This window comes from Mya arenaria, chromosome 16 (assembly GCF_026914265.1).
Source record: "Mya arenaria isolate MELC-2E11 chromosome 16, ASM2691426v1".
Taxonomy (NCBI): domain Eukaryota; kingdom Metazoa; phylum Mollusca; class Bivalvia; order Myida; family Myidae; genus Mya; species Mya arenaria.
The window spans coordinates 3,053,439-3,068,251 of record NC_069137.1 but is presented as its reverse complement, the minus strand read 5'-3'; the positions used below and the strand labels follow the sequence as shown (position 1 = coordinate 3,068,251).

At 33.7% G+C, this 14,813-nt stretch overlaps 1 protein-coding gene across 8 annotated transcripts in view; it reads left to right on the top strand.

The window, feature by feature from the left end:
• Positions 1–14,813, top strand: part of LOC128222186 (centrosome-associated protein CEP250-like) — a 54,719-nt gene that overhangs the window by 24,030 nt on the left and 15,876 nt on the right. For 6 of the 8 annotated variants that reach the window (XM_052931074.1, XM_052931075.1, XM_052931076.1 and 3 more), the window contains exons 4-12: positions 4,956–4,997; positions 5,352–5,393; positions 5,686–5,727; positions 7,889–7,954; positions 8,659–8,760; positions 9,153–9,215; positions 9,647–9,742; positions 9,922–9,963; positions 10,462–10,500. In XM_052931074.1, the coding sequence (XP_052787034.1) occupies positions 4,956–4,997; positions 5,352–5,393; positions 5,686–5,727; positions 7,889–7,954; positions 8,659–8,760; positions 9,153–9,215; positions 9,647–9,742; positions 9,922–9,963; positions 10,462–10,500 (534 nt within the window). Of the gene's footprint in view, positions 1–4,955; positions 4,998–5,351; positions 5,394–5,685; positions 5,728–7,888; positions 7,955–8,658; positions 8,761–9,152; positions 9,216–9,646; positions 9,743–9,921; positions 9,964–10,461; positions 10,501–11,397; positions 11,867–14,813 lie in introns of those variants that run through there. The other 2 variants (XM_052931082.1, XM_052931078.1) reach the window with 2 other exon arrangements.

Sequence of the window (14,813 nt, the reverse complement as noted above, 5' to 3'; positions counted from 1 at the left end):
GGGCTGTATGGTGAGGCATGTAGTTGGGCTTTGATCCGTGTGCCTTTTTTCAGTTGTATGGTTAGGCATGTAGTAGGGCTTTGATCCGTGTGCCTTTCATCAGCTGTATATTGAGGCATGTAGTTGGGCTTTGATCCATGTGCCTTTCATCAGCTGTATGGTGAGGCATGTAGTTGGGCTTTGATACGTGTGCCTTTAATTAGCTGTTTGGTGAGGCATGCAGTTGGGTTTTGATGCGTGTGACTGCCAACAGCTCTATGGTGAGGCAAGTGGTCGGGCTTTGATCCGTGTTTCTTTCATTAGCTTTTTGGTGATGCAGGTATTTGGGTTTTGATCCGTTATCCTTTAACAGATATATGTTGAGACATGAAGTTAGGCTTTGATCCGTGTGTCTTTCATCAGCTGTATGGTGAGACGTATAGTTAGGCTTTGATCCGTAAACCTTTCATCAGCTGATTGGTGAGGCGTGCAGTTGGGTTTTGATCTATGTGCCTGTTATCAGCTGTATGGTGATGCATGTAGTTAGGCTTTGATATTTTGCCTTTCATCACCTGTATGGTGAGGCATGTAGTTAGGCTTTGATCCGTTTGCCTTTTATCAGATGTATTATGAGACATGTATTTGGGTTTTGACCCGTGTGTCTTTCATCAGCTGTACAATTAGGCATGTAGTTGGGCTTTGATCCGTGTGCCTTTCATCAGCTGAATGGTGAGGCATGTAGAAGGGCTTTGATCCTTTGGCCTTTTATCAGCTGTATTGTGAGGAATGTAGTTGGGCTTTAATCCGTGTGTTTTCATCTGCTGTACAGTGAGGCTTACAGTTGGGCTTTGATCCGAGTGCCTTTAATCAATGGTATGGTGAGACATGCAGTTGGATTTTGATCCGTGTTCCTTTTATCAGCTGTATGATGAGGCATGCAGCTGGGTTTTGATCCGTGTGACTGTCATCAGCTGTATTGTTAGGCATGTAGTTGGGCTTTGATCCGTGTGCCTTTCATCTGCTGTATAGTGAGGCATCTAGGTGGGCTTTGATCCGTGTGCCTTTCATCTGCTGTATAGTGAGGCATGTAGTTGGTCTTTGATCCGTGTGCCTTTCATCTGCTGTATAGTGAGGCATGTAGTTGGGCTTTGAACCGTGTGCGTATCATCAGCTGAATGCTGAGGCATTAAGTGAGGTTTTGGTCCGTGTGCTTTTCATCAGCTGTATGGTGAGGCATGTAGTTGGTCTTTGATCCGTCTGCTTTCTCTTAGCTGTTTGGTGAAGCATGAAGTAGGTATTTCTTCCGTGTGCCTTTCATTAACAGTATGGTGAAAAATGTAGTTGGGCTTTGATCCGTGTGCCTCTCATCGGCTGTATGGTGAGGCATGTAGCTAGGCTTTGATCCATGTTTTTTTCATCAGCTGTATGGTGAGGCATGAAGTAGGGCTTTGATCCGTGTGTCTTTCATCAGCTGTATATTGAGACATGTAGTTGGACTTTGATCTGTGTGCCTTTCATCAGTTGTATGGTAAGGCATGTAGATGGGCTTTGATCAGTGTGCCTTTTATTAGCTGTATGTTGAGGCATGTAGTTAGGCTTTGTTCTGTGTGCCTTCCATCAGCTGTATAGTGAGCCAAGTGGTTTGGCCTTGATCCGTGTGCCTTTCATCAGCTGTATTGAGATGGAATTGGTTTGACTTTGTTCCGTGTGTCTTTCGTCAACTGTATGGTGAAGCATGTAGTTGGGCTTTGATTTTTTTATCAGCTGTATGTTGAGACATGTAGTTGGGCTTTGATAAATTTGCCTGTCATCAGCTGTATGTTGAGACATGTAGTAAGGCTTTGATCCGTGTGTCTTTCATCAGCTGTATTGTGAGGCAAGTGGTTTGGCTTTGATCCGTGTGCCTTTCATCAACTGTATAGTGAGGCAAGTGGTTATGGCTTTGTTCCGTGTTCCTTTTATCAGCTGTATATTGACACGTAGTATGGCTTTGATCTTTGTGCCTTTTATCAGCTTTATGGTGAGGCATGTAGCTAGGCTTTGATCCATTTGCCTTTCATCTGCTGTGTTGTGTGGCATGTAGCTGGGCTTTGATCCTTGTCCTTTCCATCAGCTGTATGGTGAAGCACGCAGTAGGGCTTTGTTTGTGCCTTTCATTAACTGTATTGTGAAGCATGTGGTTAGGCTTTGATCCATGTTTCTTTCATCAGCTCTATGGGGTGGCATGCAGTTGGGCTTTGATCCGTGTGTCATTCATCAGCTGTATTGTGAGCCTAGCAGTTGGGCTATGATCCGTGTGCCTTTCATCAGCTGTATGATGAGGCATGTAGTTGGGCTTTGATCCGTGTGCCTTTTATTACCTGTATGGTGAGGTAGGAAGTTAGGTTTTGTTCCGTGTGCCTTCCATCAGCTCTATAGTGAGTCAAGTGGTTTGTCTGTTATCAGTGTTCCTTTTATCAGCTGAATGTTGAGGCATTAAGTCAGGCTTTGATCCGTGTGCTTTTCATTTGCTGTATGGTGAGGCATGTAGTTGGTCTTTGTTTCGTGTGTTTTCCAACAGGTGTTTGGTGAAGCATGTAGTTGGTATATGTTCCGTGTTCCTTTCATTAACGGTATTGTGAATTATGTAGTTGGGCTTTGATCCGTGTGCTTATCATCAACTGAATAGTGAGTCATGTAGTTAGTCTTTGATCCATGTTTCTTTTATCAGCTGTATGGTGAGGCATGTAGTAGGGTTTTGATACATGTGTCTTTCTTAAGCTGTATATTGAGACATGTAGTAAAGCTTTGATCCGTGTGCCTTTCATCAGCTCTATTGTGATTCATGTAGTTGGGCTTTGATCTGTGTGCCTTTAATCAGCTGTATGGTGAGGCATGTAGATGGACTTTGATCCGTGTGCCTTTTATTAGATGTATGTTGAGACATGTAGTTAGGCTTTGTTCCGTGTGCCTTATATCAGCTGTGTAGTGAGCCAAGTGGTTTGGCTTTGATCCGTGGGCCTTTTGTCAGCTGTATGGTGATGCAATTGGTTTGGCTTTGTTTCGTGTGTCTTTCGTCAACTGTATGGTGATGCATGCAGTTAGGCTTTGATTTATCAGCTGTATGTTGAGACATGTAGTTGGGCTTTGATATATTTGCCTGTCATCAGCTGTATGTTGAGACATGTAGTTAGGCTTTAATCTGTGTGTCTTTCATCAGCTGTATAGTGAGGCAAGTGGTTTGGCTTTGATCCGTGTGCCTTTCATCAGCTGTATAGTGAGGCAAATGGTTGGGCTTTGTTCCGTGTTCCTTTTATCAGCTGTATATTGAGACACGTAGTATGGCTTTGATCTTTGTGCCTTTTATCAGCTTTATGGTGAGGCATGTAGTTAGGCTTTGATCCGTTTGTCTTTTATCTGCTGTGTTGTGAGGCATGTAGTTGGGCTTTGATCCTTGTGTCTTTCATCAACGGTATGGTGAGGCATGTAGTTGGGCTTTGATCCGTGTCCTTTCCATCAGCTTTATGGTGAAGCATGTAGTAGGGCTTTGTTCCGTGTGCCTTTCATTAGCTGTATGGTGAAGCATGCGGTTAGGCTTTGATCCATGTTTCTTTCTTCAGCTCTATGGTGAGTCATGTAGTATGGCTTTGATCCATGTGCCTTTCATCAGCTGTATGGTGAAGCTAGCAGCTGGGCTTTGATCTGTGTGCCTTTCGTCAGCTGAATGGTGAGGCATGTAGTTAGGTTTTGATCCTTGTGTCTTTCATCACCTGCATGGTGGGACGTGTACTAGGGCTTTGATCCGCGTGTCTTTCATCAGCTGTGTGTGATTCATATAGTTGGGCTTTGATATGTGTGCCTTCCATCAGCTGTTTGTGAGTCATATATTTGGGCTTTGATCTGTGTGCCTTATATCAGATTGGTGAGGCTTCTTCGGATGATCCAATCTCATTGAAACGTGTCCATCACATATTCTGATTAGCATGTCTCCCGTTGACTCTGAAATAGCTGATATTATCTGACCATATTATCTCTACTTAATACGCTTACCATATTATCTTTTAATCATCTATTTTCCTCTAGGCATACATATTGCTCAATCGTCTGGAAAATCAGTCTAACCCAGACACGAATATCTCATTAACTTTATTCATATTACTATATTAAGTAACATTTTAATATAGTAAATCGCCATTGCCCATTGACACGCTTTCTGCATAAACTCCCCTGGTCACTTTATCTCATCTTTGTACGCGCTACTTGATTTTATCTTCTTATTACCTCTTCCCCGCTAGACATTAATATTGCATTATATTCTGAAACTTCTTTTGACCTTTTAAATATGATTTGGTCATCGCATATACAAGCCTCTTGCATTAACTCCTGATCAACGAATCTTATCTTGAATCGTCCATTGCATTTTCCTTCTTGTCATCCCATCAGTCCTATATACGCCTTTTTCATTACCTTCTCATCTCCTCAAAAACGCATGTGTATTATATTTTGATCATCCAAATAAAGCAAGATATTGCATTGTTTTCCGATCTTCCCGTGGCCTTTACACACCCATGTTGGTGCAGTCTAGTTATAATGGCCTTAAGAACAGAAGTCTTATACAATTATATTTATATTAAGAAAGTACAAAAGGATGGATGTTGTGAACCAGAGGTAAGTGAAAATTGGCGTTGTTTATGTTTTTAATGCTAGATTTTTGTTTTAAATGTAGATTTATAAATGAGAATGCACATTCCGGTTGTGTTTATATTATGGTATTACAAGGAATTGTAATAAATAACAACATCAACAAGACCAACAGCCGTAATATTCGTAACATAAACAAACAAAAATGATAGTTATGCTTTCATAAATTTACTCTCCTTAATAGTTATCAATAAAATCCTTCAAGCTGTTGTATGTAAAATTATTCAAGAAAAATGTCCTAAATAATAGCGAAGTCATAAATGAAAATAATATAATAATATTAAAATTTGTTTCAGTTTAACTATGGAACTTTCGGAAAAAGAAGAGGAAATAAAAAGGTTTGTGGATTTAAACCATATTTGTTTTAGAAAAAAAATCTACTGATTTTATTAACATTTCCGTATCAATATCGTTCAATTTGTCTTCGACAGCACTGACCAGTTTCACACATCAAAGTCGCACAAAACATAGTTCATAAGTTTGCAATAATTAACAACGTTTAAACCCAGCTCTCTCAAACCAACTTTAGTCCCTTTGTTCGCTATATTGAAAAATATTGCTGAAATAAAAAAAAAATCACTGTCATTTCTGTGCAACGTTATAGTAAATGATATTCAAAAATATTTAACAAACATCATTTTTAGTTAAGAAGGTTTATATACTATCTAGTAAGATGACACCTGTCCCTTCAGGTTGGAAGAGAGTGTTAAAAGGTTGGATGTTGTGAACCAGAGGTAAGTGGAAATTGGCGTTGTTTATGTGTCTAATGCTAGATTTTCGTTTTAAATGTAGATTTAAAAATAAGAACGCAAATTCAGGTTGTGTTTATATTATGGTATTACAAGATATTGTAATTAATAACAACAACAAACAGACCAACAGCCGTAAAATCCGCAACATAAGAACAAATACAATTTGATAGTTTAATGGAATATGGTTTCATAAATTTACTATCCTTAGCTATTAATAAATTTATTTAAGAAGTCATAAATGAAGATACTACAAGAATAGTATAATTTGTTTCAGTTTAACTATGGAACTTTCGGAAAAAGAAGAGGAAATAACAAGGTGTGTAAATTTAAACCATCTCTTTCTCAAAAAAATATACTTATTTTATTAACATTTCCGTAGCAATATCGTTCAATTTGTCTTCGAATGCACTGACCAGTTTCACACATCAAAGTCGCACAAAACATAGTTCATATGCTACAATAATTAACAACGTTCAAACCCAGCTTTCTCAAACCATCTTTAGTCCTTTTTGTCCGCTATATTCGTTCGACTGACAATATGATAAGTTGTATATAAAACTACATTTAATCAAACATTATTTCAATTATGTAATAGGTTAATATGTAAATCATTGCTTGTTCATTGATTGAGTTCGCAAGAAAAGTGATTGAACCGCTTCGTGCGTTGCATGTACAAGTTTATAATTTCGTTATTGGCACTGCATTTCAACCTAATGATTGCAAATAAAGGCTTTTGATCAAGGTATTTCGATTGACGTAGAAATTGGTTGTGTATGTATCTTGTGCCGATATGCCAATTTATAATAATGATAACTATAGGCAATGTATGTCAGATGCTAAAGTCAAATTGCCATCAATAAACCTTTACCTTATGTATTTGAATTTGGAAGGTATGCATGTCATATTCTTTAATAAACGAACATCTATTTTCATAAGGATACCAGTACATGAATGAATTTCTTTATCGTATTTGGACTTTTTGGACGTAACTTACAAGATTTGATCAAAGATTTATCAAATTGGATTTGATATTAGGAACATCTTTATATAAAATATACAAAATATAGTTGGATTATTATTTCCTTTCTTGAAATACTTTAATAACAATATATATATATGTGTTTGTAAATATTGGAACAAATTAAAGTTACAAGAGAGTTTAAAATGTGTTTGTATCTCTCAAAATCCAGTGTAAGGGTTAGGGGCCAAGTTTAAAACTTCGCCACAATCAAATTCAAGTGTATTGCATTCAAACCCTGTGCTTTTATATTTGTGGTCTTTTAATGATTCAATTGAACTTAGCAATAACATTACCCTTCATTTATTATAATTTCACTTACTGTGTTTTTTACATTAATGTTAATCCTTTAAGCGTGATAGCATCTTTTTAAAGACCAAAAAGGTTATCATTTTTATAATGTTGACTGTGTTTAGATCACCTTTTTATAATAAATCATCATTATCAAAAACAACAAGAACCGCAGCAAGTGCAGCATCAATTACAACAACAATAACAACAGCAACATCAATTTGATAGTTAACAAGTTAAGGTACCCGACTATTGTTTCATAAACATCATAAAACTGCACTTATCCATAGTATTCATCACTGAAGAATGCAATTGGCAAAGTATTAAATGAAATGTCATAAATTATATAAATACGAAGTCATAAAAGAAAATAATAAAACCAAATAGTAATTTGTTTTAGGTTTACTATGGAACTTTTGGAGAAGGAAATGGTACAAAGGTTTGGGAAATTATACATTCCCAGACTTAGATAGTTTTGACCTACTGAAGCGAGTAGTCCTACAACTATTATTTCATTCTTCGTCTGTCGAAACATTACCGCACGATTTGACTTCGCCAGCACTGACCTTTTTCACATATCACAGTTGCACAAAGAATATGTTAGCACTACTAAGCAACTTTAAAAGCTCTTCGAAACCAACTCAGGTCAATTCTGTCCGCAATAATCGTACGACAGACTTATATAAATACATGTTAACATACGTCAAGAATAATGTTGCAAAATTGCAACTAAAGCAGTGAAATATACATAAATATTAGTATTATTCTGATCATTTGAAAAATCTAAACACACAATAACAAAGAGCATTAGCTATTATGTACTCTAGCTTTAAATCGCGCATCTTAAAGCTTATTATTTGTCATTCTCAAATGCTTGGCATGACAAATACATTCAATACTAATCATTTAATGTCCTTCACTATGCCTTCAAAATTTCAAAATTATGACCTTGTATTCAACCCACTTTTAAATGATATACTTGACGGTTCTCTTTTTAGCTTATCGTGTTCGATAGTCTGGGGTCCGATTTTTAAAGTAATACAAGTCATATATTTTAACAGTCAACGTCGACAAGGGCTAATTCGACAACCTGGAAAACGGGTTGTTTACTGTCTCTGGAATTTAAAACACATGCTTATGATATATTACCATCATTACATAACTTCAGAACGCATGAGGAAGAACGGACAGACCTGTATGAAGAAGTTGATCAGCAAGTACAAGCACATCGAAGGTATACTGTTATTTCTTTTTACACGGTCATAATTTTGAAATTTTGAAGGCATGTTAAGATCACTAGGTCAAAGATCAAAGTTTAAGATAACAGTATCTTGAACACTTTGTCCACATACGTTGGGTTGTGGTTGATTATAACCCCTTTTGTCTTACGGTTAGTAGATGTTTTCAATTGAAACCCTTCATTACCTAATGGTTTGCGAACGAATTTATGCTATATATTGACCAGTTGTAGACATCTGTATTTTAAGGCCAGTAGAGTACCCGTTTGGCGTTGGTTACAATGTAAATTGTCTGACCAACAACTTGAAACAGCTTGACTTTTTATTACCACCTGAATGCTGACCAGCAAATGGTTAAAACAAAGCGTCTTATGTTAATTACGTGCTACAAATGCTTCATTTTAACATGAAATATAGTCATGTACTCGTAGGTCAAATCTATTTTTACCATTTGTGTTATTTTGAAGCTCATTTTAAACTTCGGAGAAATGTAGTGGAATTGAAAAATGTATACACATATAATTAACCGGCAAAGTGTTTGAAAGTATGTGTTGCTTAACAGAGACTCATAAACGAGTATTGTAGTATGTCACATGTTTTGCTATGTCAAGCGTCCTTACACGCATATCGTGCATTGGAATCAATATATTATTGTGGAATATCTGGTTGTTTTGCGTTATTGTATGTCTTATTCTGACAGACTAAAACAGGAACTGGATAAAGAGATTAAGGCTCATAAACGTGAGAAAGCACAGCTTTTGGAGAAGATAAGAAGACGGGAAGAAGAAATACGAAAAGATAGGTACTTTTTTATGAAAATCAAAATATTTTTATTTTCACTATCCTGATTTAAAGGAGTGGCAATAAAATTGCATGAAAAGTGTAAATGCCGTTTATACAAAATCAAAATTAAATAACACAAACAAATGTTTCAAATGTGTCAATAAGAATTAGAACCACTCACATTTTAATAATTGAACCTCAAATCATATTTAGCAGTTGAGTTAAAAATCATAGTTAGCCGCTGAATACAAAAATCATTGTAAGCTGTTGAGTAAAACAATCATGATAAGCTTTTAAGTAAAGTAAACATATTGTAATCCACAAATCCACTGAAAACCTGAGTTGTGAACATTTCATTAAAGCTAATTTGTTCTCGAAATACCAAACCGTTTTATTTCCTGTTTGTTTTAGGGAAAATGAAAGTAGGCTAAAAAATACCATCAAAGTACCGACGGCGGAGTGTACTGAGCTAAGGTATGGATATGATTGTTAAAATAAATCATGTTCAATAATAAAAGAGTATGTCTGTGTTTTTCATGTTAATTATATTATATCGTTATCAATTGTCTTTGCAGAAGAGAAATGATTGTATGTATTCATTTAAACCTGAATATTTCGATACAAATCGTATTTCAAAATTTATAGAAAGAGTGATCACAATCCAGTCAAAACGTAAAATTTGACTGTAAATAGTATATTGAATTTCAGCACCTTGGTCTGTTCCTGCAGTTACAATTGTTTTAAAAAATGTCTATATATTGTCGATTTTAAAAGATTGATTACTCGTTTTGTTCTTATTTTTAAATAAAAACATGTTTCACACTCGAAAAAATAACGGTGCTAACTCTTAACGGGGAGGTCGTTATAATACATCATGAGTGAGACATAATTATTATTTATTTCAGGAACAGCAATCATGATGTCCGAGTTACTCTGGCAGAAAAGAAAAACAAATTAGGAGAAGCACGACAGCAGTTAAAAGCATTGCACGCAACAATTGAGTGAGTATTTTTTGTTTACGTTAATAATAATATTTCAGTAGGGTTGTGTTTCTCCTGTTTGGTCTATTCCATCAGCACTTAAATCAAAATTATTATTTTTTTAAACATTTAACATTTTGTCGCTTGCATATAAGTCTGATAACAGGGTAAATGGTATTTTGGGGTATTTCCATTCTCAGATCTAAAGAAAAGGCTGTGGAAGAACTCGGAGAAAAATTAAGGTGAGCGAATATATTACACGATTTTTAAATTGTTTATAGTATGCATTGTTTGTTTGAAGTATGCAAACACTTTTTTTGCCATATTGACATTACATGTTCACTTTAAATATTTTAAGGGGGAGAATGCGCGCAGCATGCCCCCTTTGTGACGCCTCTTATGCTTAGTTCTAATAATTTTAATTGACTCATGCATATTTACACTTATTTTAATAACAAACCTTTGATACTTCAACTTTTTTTCCGACACTTTTGCTGGCTGATTCTGAATTTTGAGATTCATGAGTTGACAATAATTCCTTTTTTGACACCAAAATAGCGTGAACTTAATAACCGATTCATTGATGAACGATAAGGTAAATTAAGAGAGTACAAAGAGGACTAAATAATATAGCTTTGAACATATTTAACAAATAGCAAATAAACAGGAAAGTTTTGTAAATTCATTTAGGATTTAATATATTTGGTTGGTCAGAGATAAATAATTTATATATTTTACAGAGAGCAACGAAGAATTATATCAGACCTGGATTCGAAAAGGTTGTATGTTCACACTCATTAAGTTACGTGCTTTGTTTTAAATTAACATCACTTCTGTGCCTTAATACGAGGAAATCTTTCCATTCTTGATAGGAAGCAACAGCTCGAATCAAAGACAAATTAATAGACACGAAAATATATATTTTCAATCTTGCCTAGCTGTTCGAAATGCTATTTTGGAGTAGTTTTATTTCGTCGAGTATCTTTAGGAAGCATTGCTATAAAGACATAATTGCAACTGGATAACGAAATAAGCCAACAAGTGACAGTAGAGTAGCATTTCTATTTCATTCAGGGCCAAGTCAATGATAACTGATATATATTGCAATGCTATTTAAGTGTTTACCACAACGTGACACCCGAACAACACGCCGTTGTTAAGCAAGCATTATATGGAATATGAAAAAGGTTACGTTAAGTAGCAAGATAATTTAGGTGCCTCCTGAAAATTAATTACATTGATTACCTCCCTCTTATTCTGAACAGTATCGATAAGAGACATAATTATTATCTGGGCCTTATCTAGGAGACTTGGAGTCAATAAAGTATGAAACAAAATAATTGAGTTTAGATATAATTTGACGTAATAGTTCACAGAGGCCAAATAAAGACAACACTTTAACTAGATAAATTATGCCGGAGCAAAAACTATTTATATATATGTATTAGGAGTAAAACAAAGATCATATATTGTTGATAACAAATTGATATAATTTAAATTTTATATAATCTCGAAATATAATATGGCCGTGTTGATTTATATCTCTATACATATACATTCCCAATAAAACAGTTACCATGGCACTACTGATTGATGCAAAATAAGGTACCTAGGCCAATCGGATAAAATTATCTCAAATATCAAATAATAATATGTTGTGAATGCGTTTGTTTCAGACAAGAAGAAACTATTCTAAAGCTGATGGACATCAAATCGAGTTGAATGATTTATCTGTTTACGATTCCTTCATCAATATGAACTATGCAGTATCGTATATTGTCTTCACAAGTAAATTTGACCCAGCCTGTTGTTCTAAGCGATGAATGGCCTGTATTCATTTAACATATATCAATATAATAAGAGACTATATTCCAAATATGCAACATATCAAATACATAGAAAACACAAAAGAAAATCATAAACAAGAAACATGGAATAACAGCACAAAAATCCACAAACAGCACAGTGCATACATACTATATATAAAAATAACTAGTAAAGTTTATCAAGTATTGTTAGGTACCGCCTTGGAACGATCAGTTTAATGTATATTTACTTGGGGTTTAAACCAGTTTACGTGCACAAACCTAGCTCTTGTCATAACAATTTTAGATAAAAACGGTAAATCTTATAAATGTATGCATTAACTTGAGAAAACTTAATAATAATACAAAAACTAACTTACATTTATCTGCAGACGAAATACAAATCAGAGCACCTAATGCAAAACTTTTCAAAAATAAGATGCATCTCACACAGTCTGCCTTTGAGATTAAAGGATTAAAACGGTGTGACCATAGGGTTTCCTAACAAAAAACCTCATTGTACAAAAACTGGGAACAAACGAAGAAAACATTATTAGGTATAAAAGCGACATATATTAGCAAATCCTTATTTCCAAGTATTAATAAAAAAACTAATATTTAACCATTCGATCGAAGCTAAAAACTTACACCGATCATATTTTTTTGCAATTAACTGTTCTATTATTATATTGTTTTATCTGGTTGTCTTATGAATCTGTTAAAAATGACAATATGTTTCACTGCAAACAATTACGAGTTTGATTGAAATTAAAATGTTATACAGACGATCTTTTTTTACAACAAGGTCTTAGTCTAGTTTTCTTTTACACTTCAAAACAACATGTTTGTTAAATAATCACAGCTTGAATTTAAAGCATTACTTTATATGTTTGCGATGTTTAACGATTAGTAAAAAAACTACAATTTTGCATTTGAAAACACACATATACATGAAATTCATTATGAGATTTTATGTACATATTCTAAACGAACTTCTAAACGCTTTCTGCTATTAAATTAACGATAACAGTCTTGTTATCAATAATAACTATTGTCTATAAATGCATTTTTAGTAAGTAGTTAAATGTTTATCAGACAAATTACATGTTTTTTATACATGTGTATGTATTTTAAATAAGAGTGCCACTTTAAAGTTTACTTTATGACTAAGTGAAACATACTAGTTAAAAGGGAAACGTGTGTACGTTAATGAAACTGTTTAAATAACAAGTAGTTTTGTTTCTGTTAGCAATTTATTTAGTATATACACAACCATCTACAATAAAAGTATATACAGTATATACAATGCATAACTACATATAGTATATATGTTTAAGTTGTTATTCTTATTTAAGTTAAATAAAGCTACTTTGCATTTAAGATCAAGTACAAAAACACATTTGAATATTTTTTTACACAGAAAATAAATAAAATGATCACATACAATAATGTTGCACTAGAGTATACTGCAATCATGGGTTTAGCTTTCACTGTAATTAAATAGGCAAAAATCAATCTAAATATGATGGTAAAACATGGCAAAATATTTACTTATTGACTATTAATAATCAAGCAAAACTCTCTAACCAAAAACATTGTTGAATTATTTATTGTACAAGAAGCTCCGGCTAATTGTCTGCAAAACACCTTAGTGAGAATAAATAATATATTCTTATTTGATTGTTACAAAAACATACACCTCTCCCAAAAAAAGAAAGTTGCAGACTGTAAATGATGAACATATGTGTTGTTTAGATTTTAAGTGCAACTACAAATACTACTTTCATACATAACTATCTAAACGATGCTTTCAATTAAAATAATTTGTGTCATTATTATCAAAATTATCTAAAATCCAATTAATTATTTTTTAAAGCAGCTTTGCTAAAATCAGGTATACACAAAAAAGATCTATTTTAGACCTTTAACAGTTAAATATGCATGTACAAATGAAATTTTTACAGACCACCCACAGTGGCCTTTTTGTCTTCCTTTTTGATAAAAAGGTTGTTGTTTTTTTTGCATCTGGTGGGAAATAAAATTGTATGAATAAAACAATGTTAAAATTTTCTATGTCATGGGACTTTTTTAAAGACCCACTATATTAAATGAGTTTAAACTTTTCAAGATGTTATTTCAAACAAATGACTTGTAACCATCAAATAATATTTGAACCTACAGGGTGATCTAAAAAGAAATGATAAATTGCAATTACAATCAACATTCAACAGAGCTGAAAATATATTATAAATTTAGCGCCTATATAGCATGTGCAAAAAACCAATCACGTCTGTGGTATTGTTGGAACACACCAACATAAGAACACAGTGAATAACTGTCAGCTAAGCTTCCTAAACCATATTTCATATGTATTTGTTGAGTGTACCATCAAATAGAGCAAACCCAAATTTTCATTCCAAAACCACTTTTATTTGAAAATAATTAGAACAATTAAAGTGATTATATTATATTTTTTATACAGAATGGCATCATAAGGCTATTAATGTATTCACATATTAATACTAACATGCACAAATTGATATTACAGTTATCTTCCATTAAGTTATATAGATTTATCTGAAAAAAATGCTTGCATTATGTACAGTGTCAAATTATCAAAAAAAAATAGTGTTCTCAGAACCACAATCAATGTTTTTTTTTGTACTGACAGCTGGATCTTAACTATTCAACATATCAATTCAATAATATAAAAATAGTGATTTTTGATACATTGACAGTCAAAAAAACTATAACTGCTATATCTGAACTGATTGCTTCTTAAAAAATCATGCAACAACAGAAAATGAACAAACAAGCAAAAACTGATAGTTTCTTGTTTAAAATGCTAAATTTGGCACAACATTAACAGAACAGAGTTTTGCAATTATCTATGTGTTGCTCAATTATTGCATATTTGCTGTAAACGTCAAATTTTGTATTATTTACACAAAACAAGTGGTGAATAACATCTGAATTATTTTTAAATATGGGATTCTGTGCTGTATTCACTTCAATATTGATGCAAAGAGCATAAAGCTCAAGTTTCAGATGGTTTGACCACTTCAGGCTGCTGGCATATCAAGACCTGCAAACAAAATAAGTGCAACGTTTTTAACAGAATAAAATTACTAACTACTTCTGCGAAAGTACATGTATGCAAGTTAACAATCATTTGAGGCATACAAAAGTATATATGTAGTCAAAAATTTGATATAGTCACAATGCGTAATTTTATGGATTCAAAGATCAAGAAAAAATGATGAAATATTTTATGTTTGAATATATGA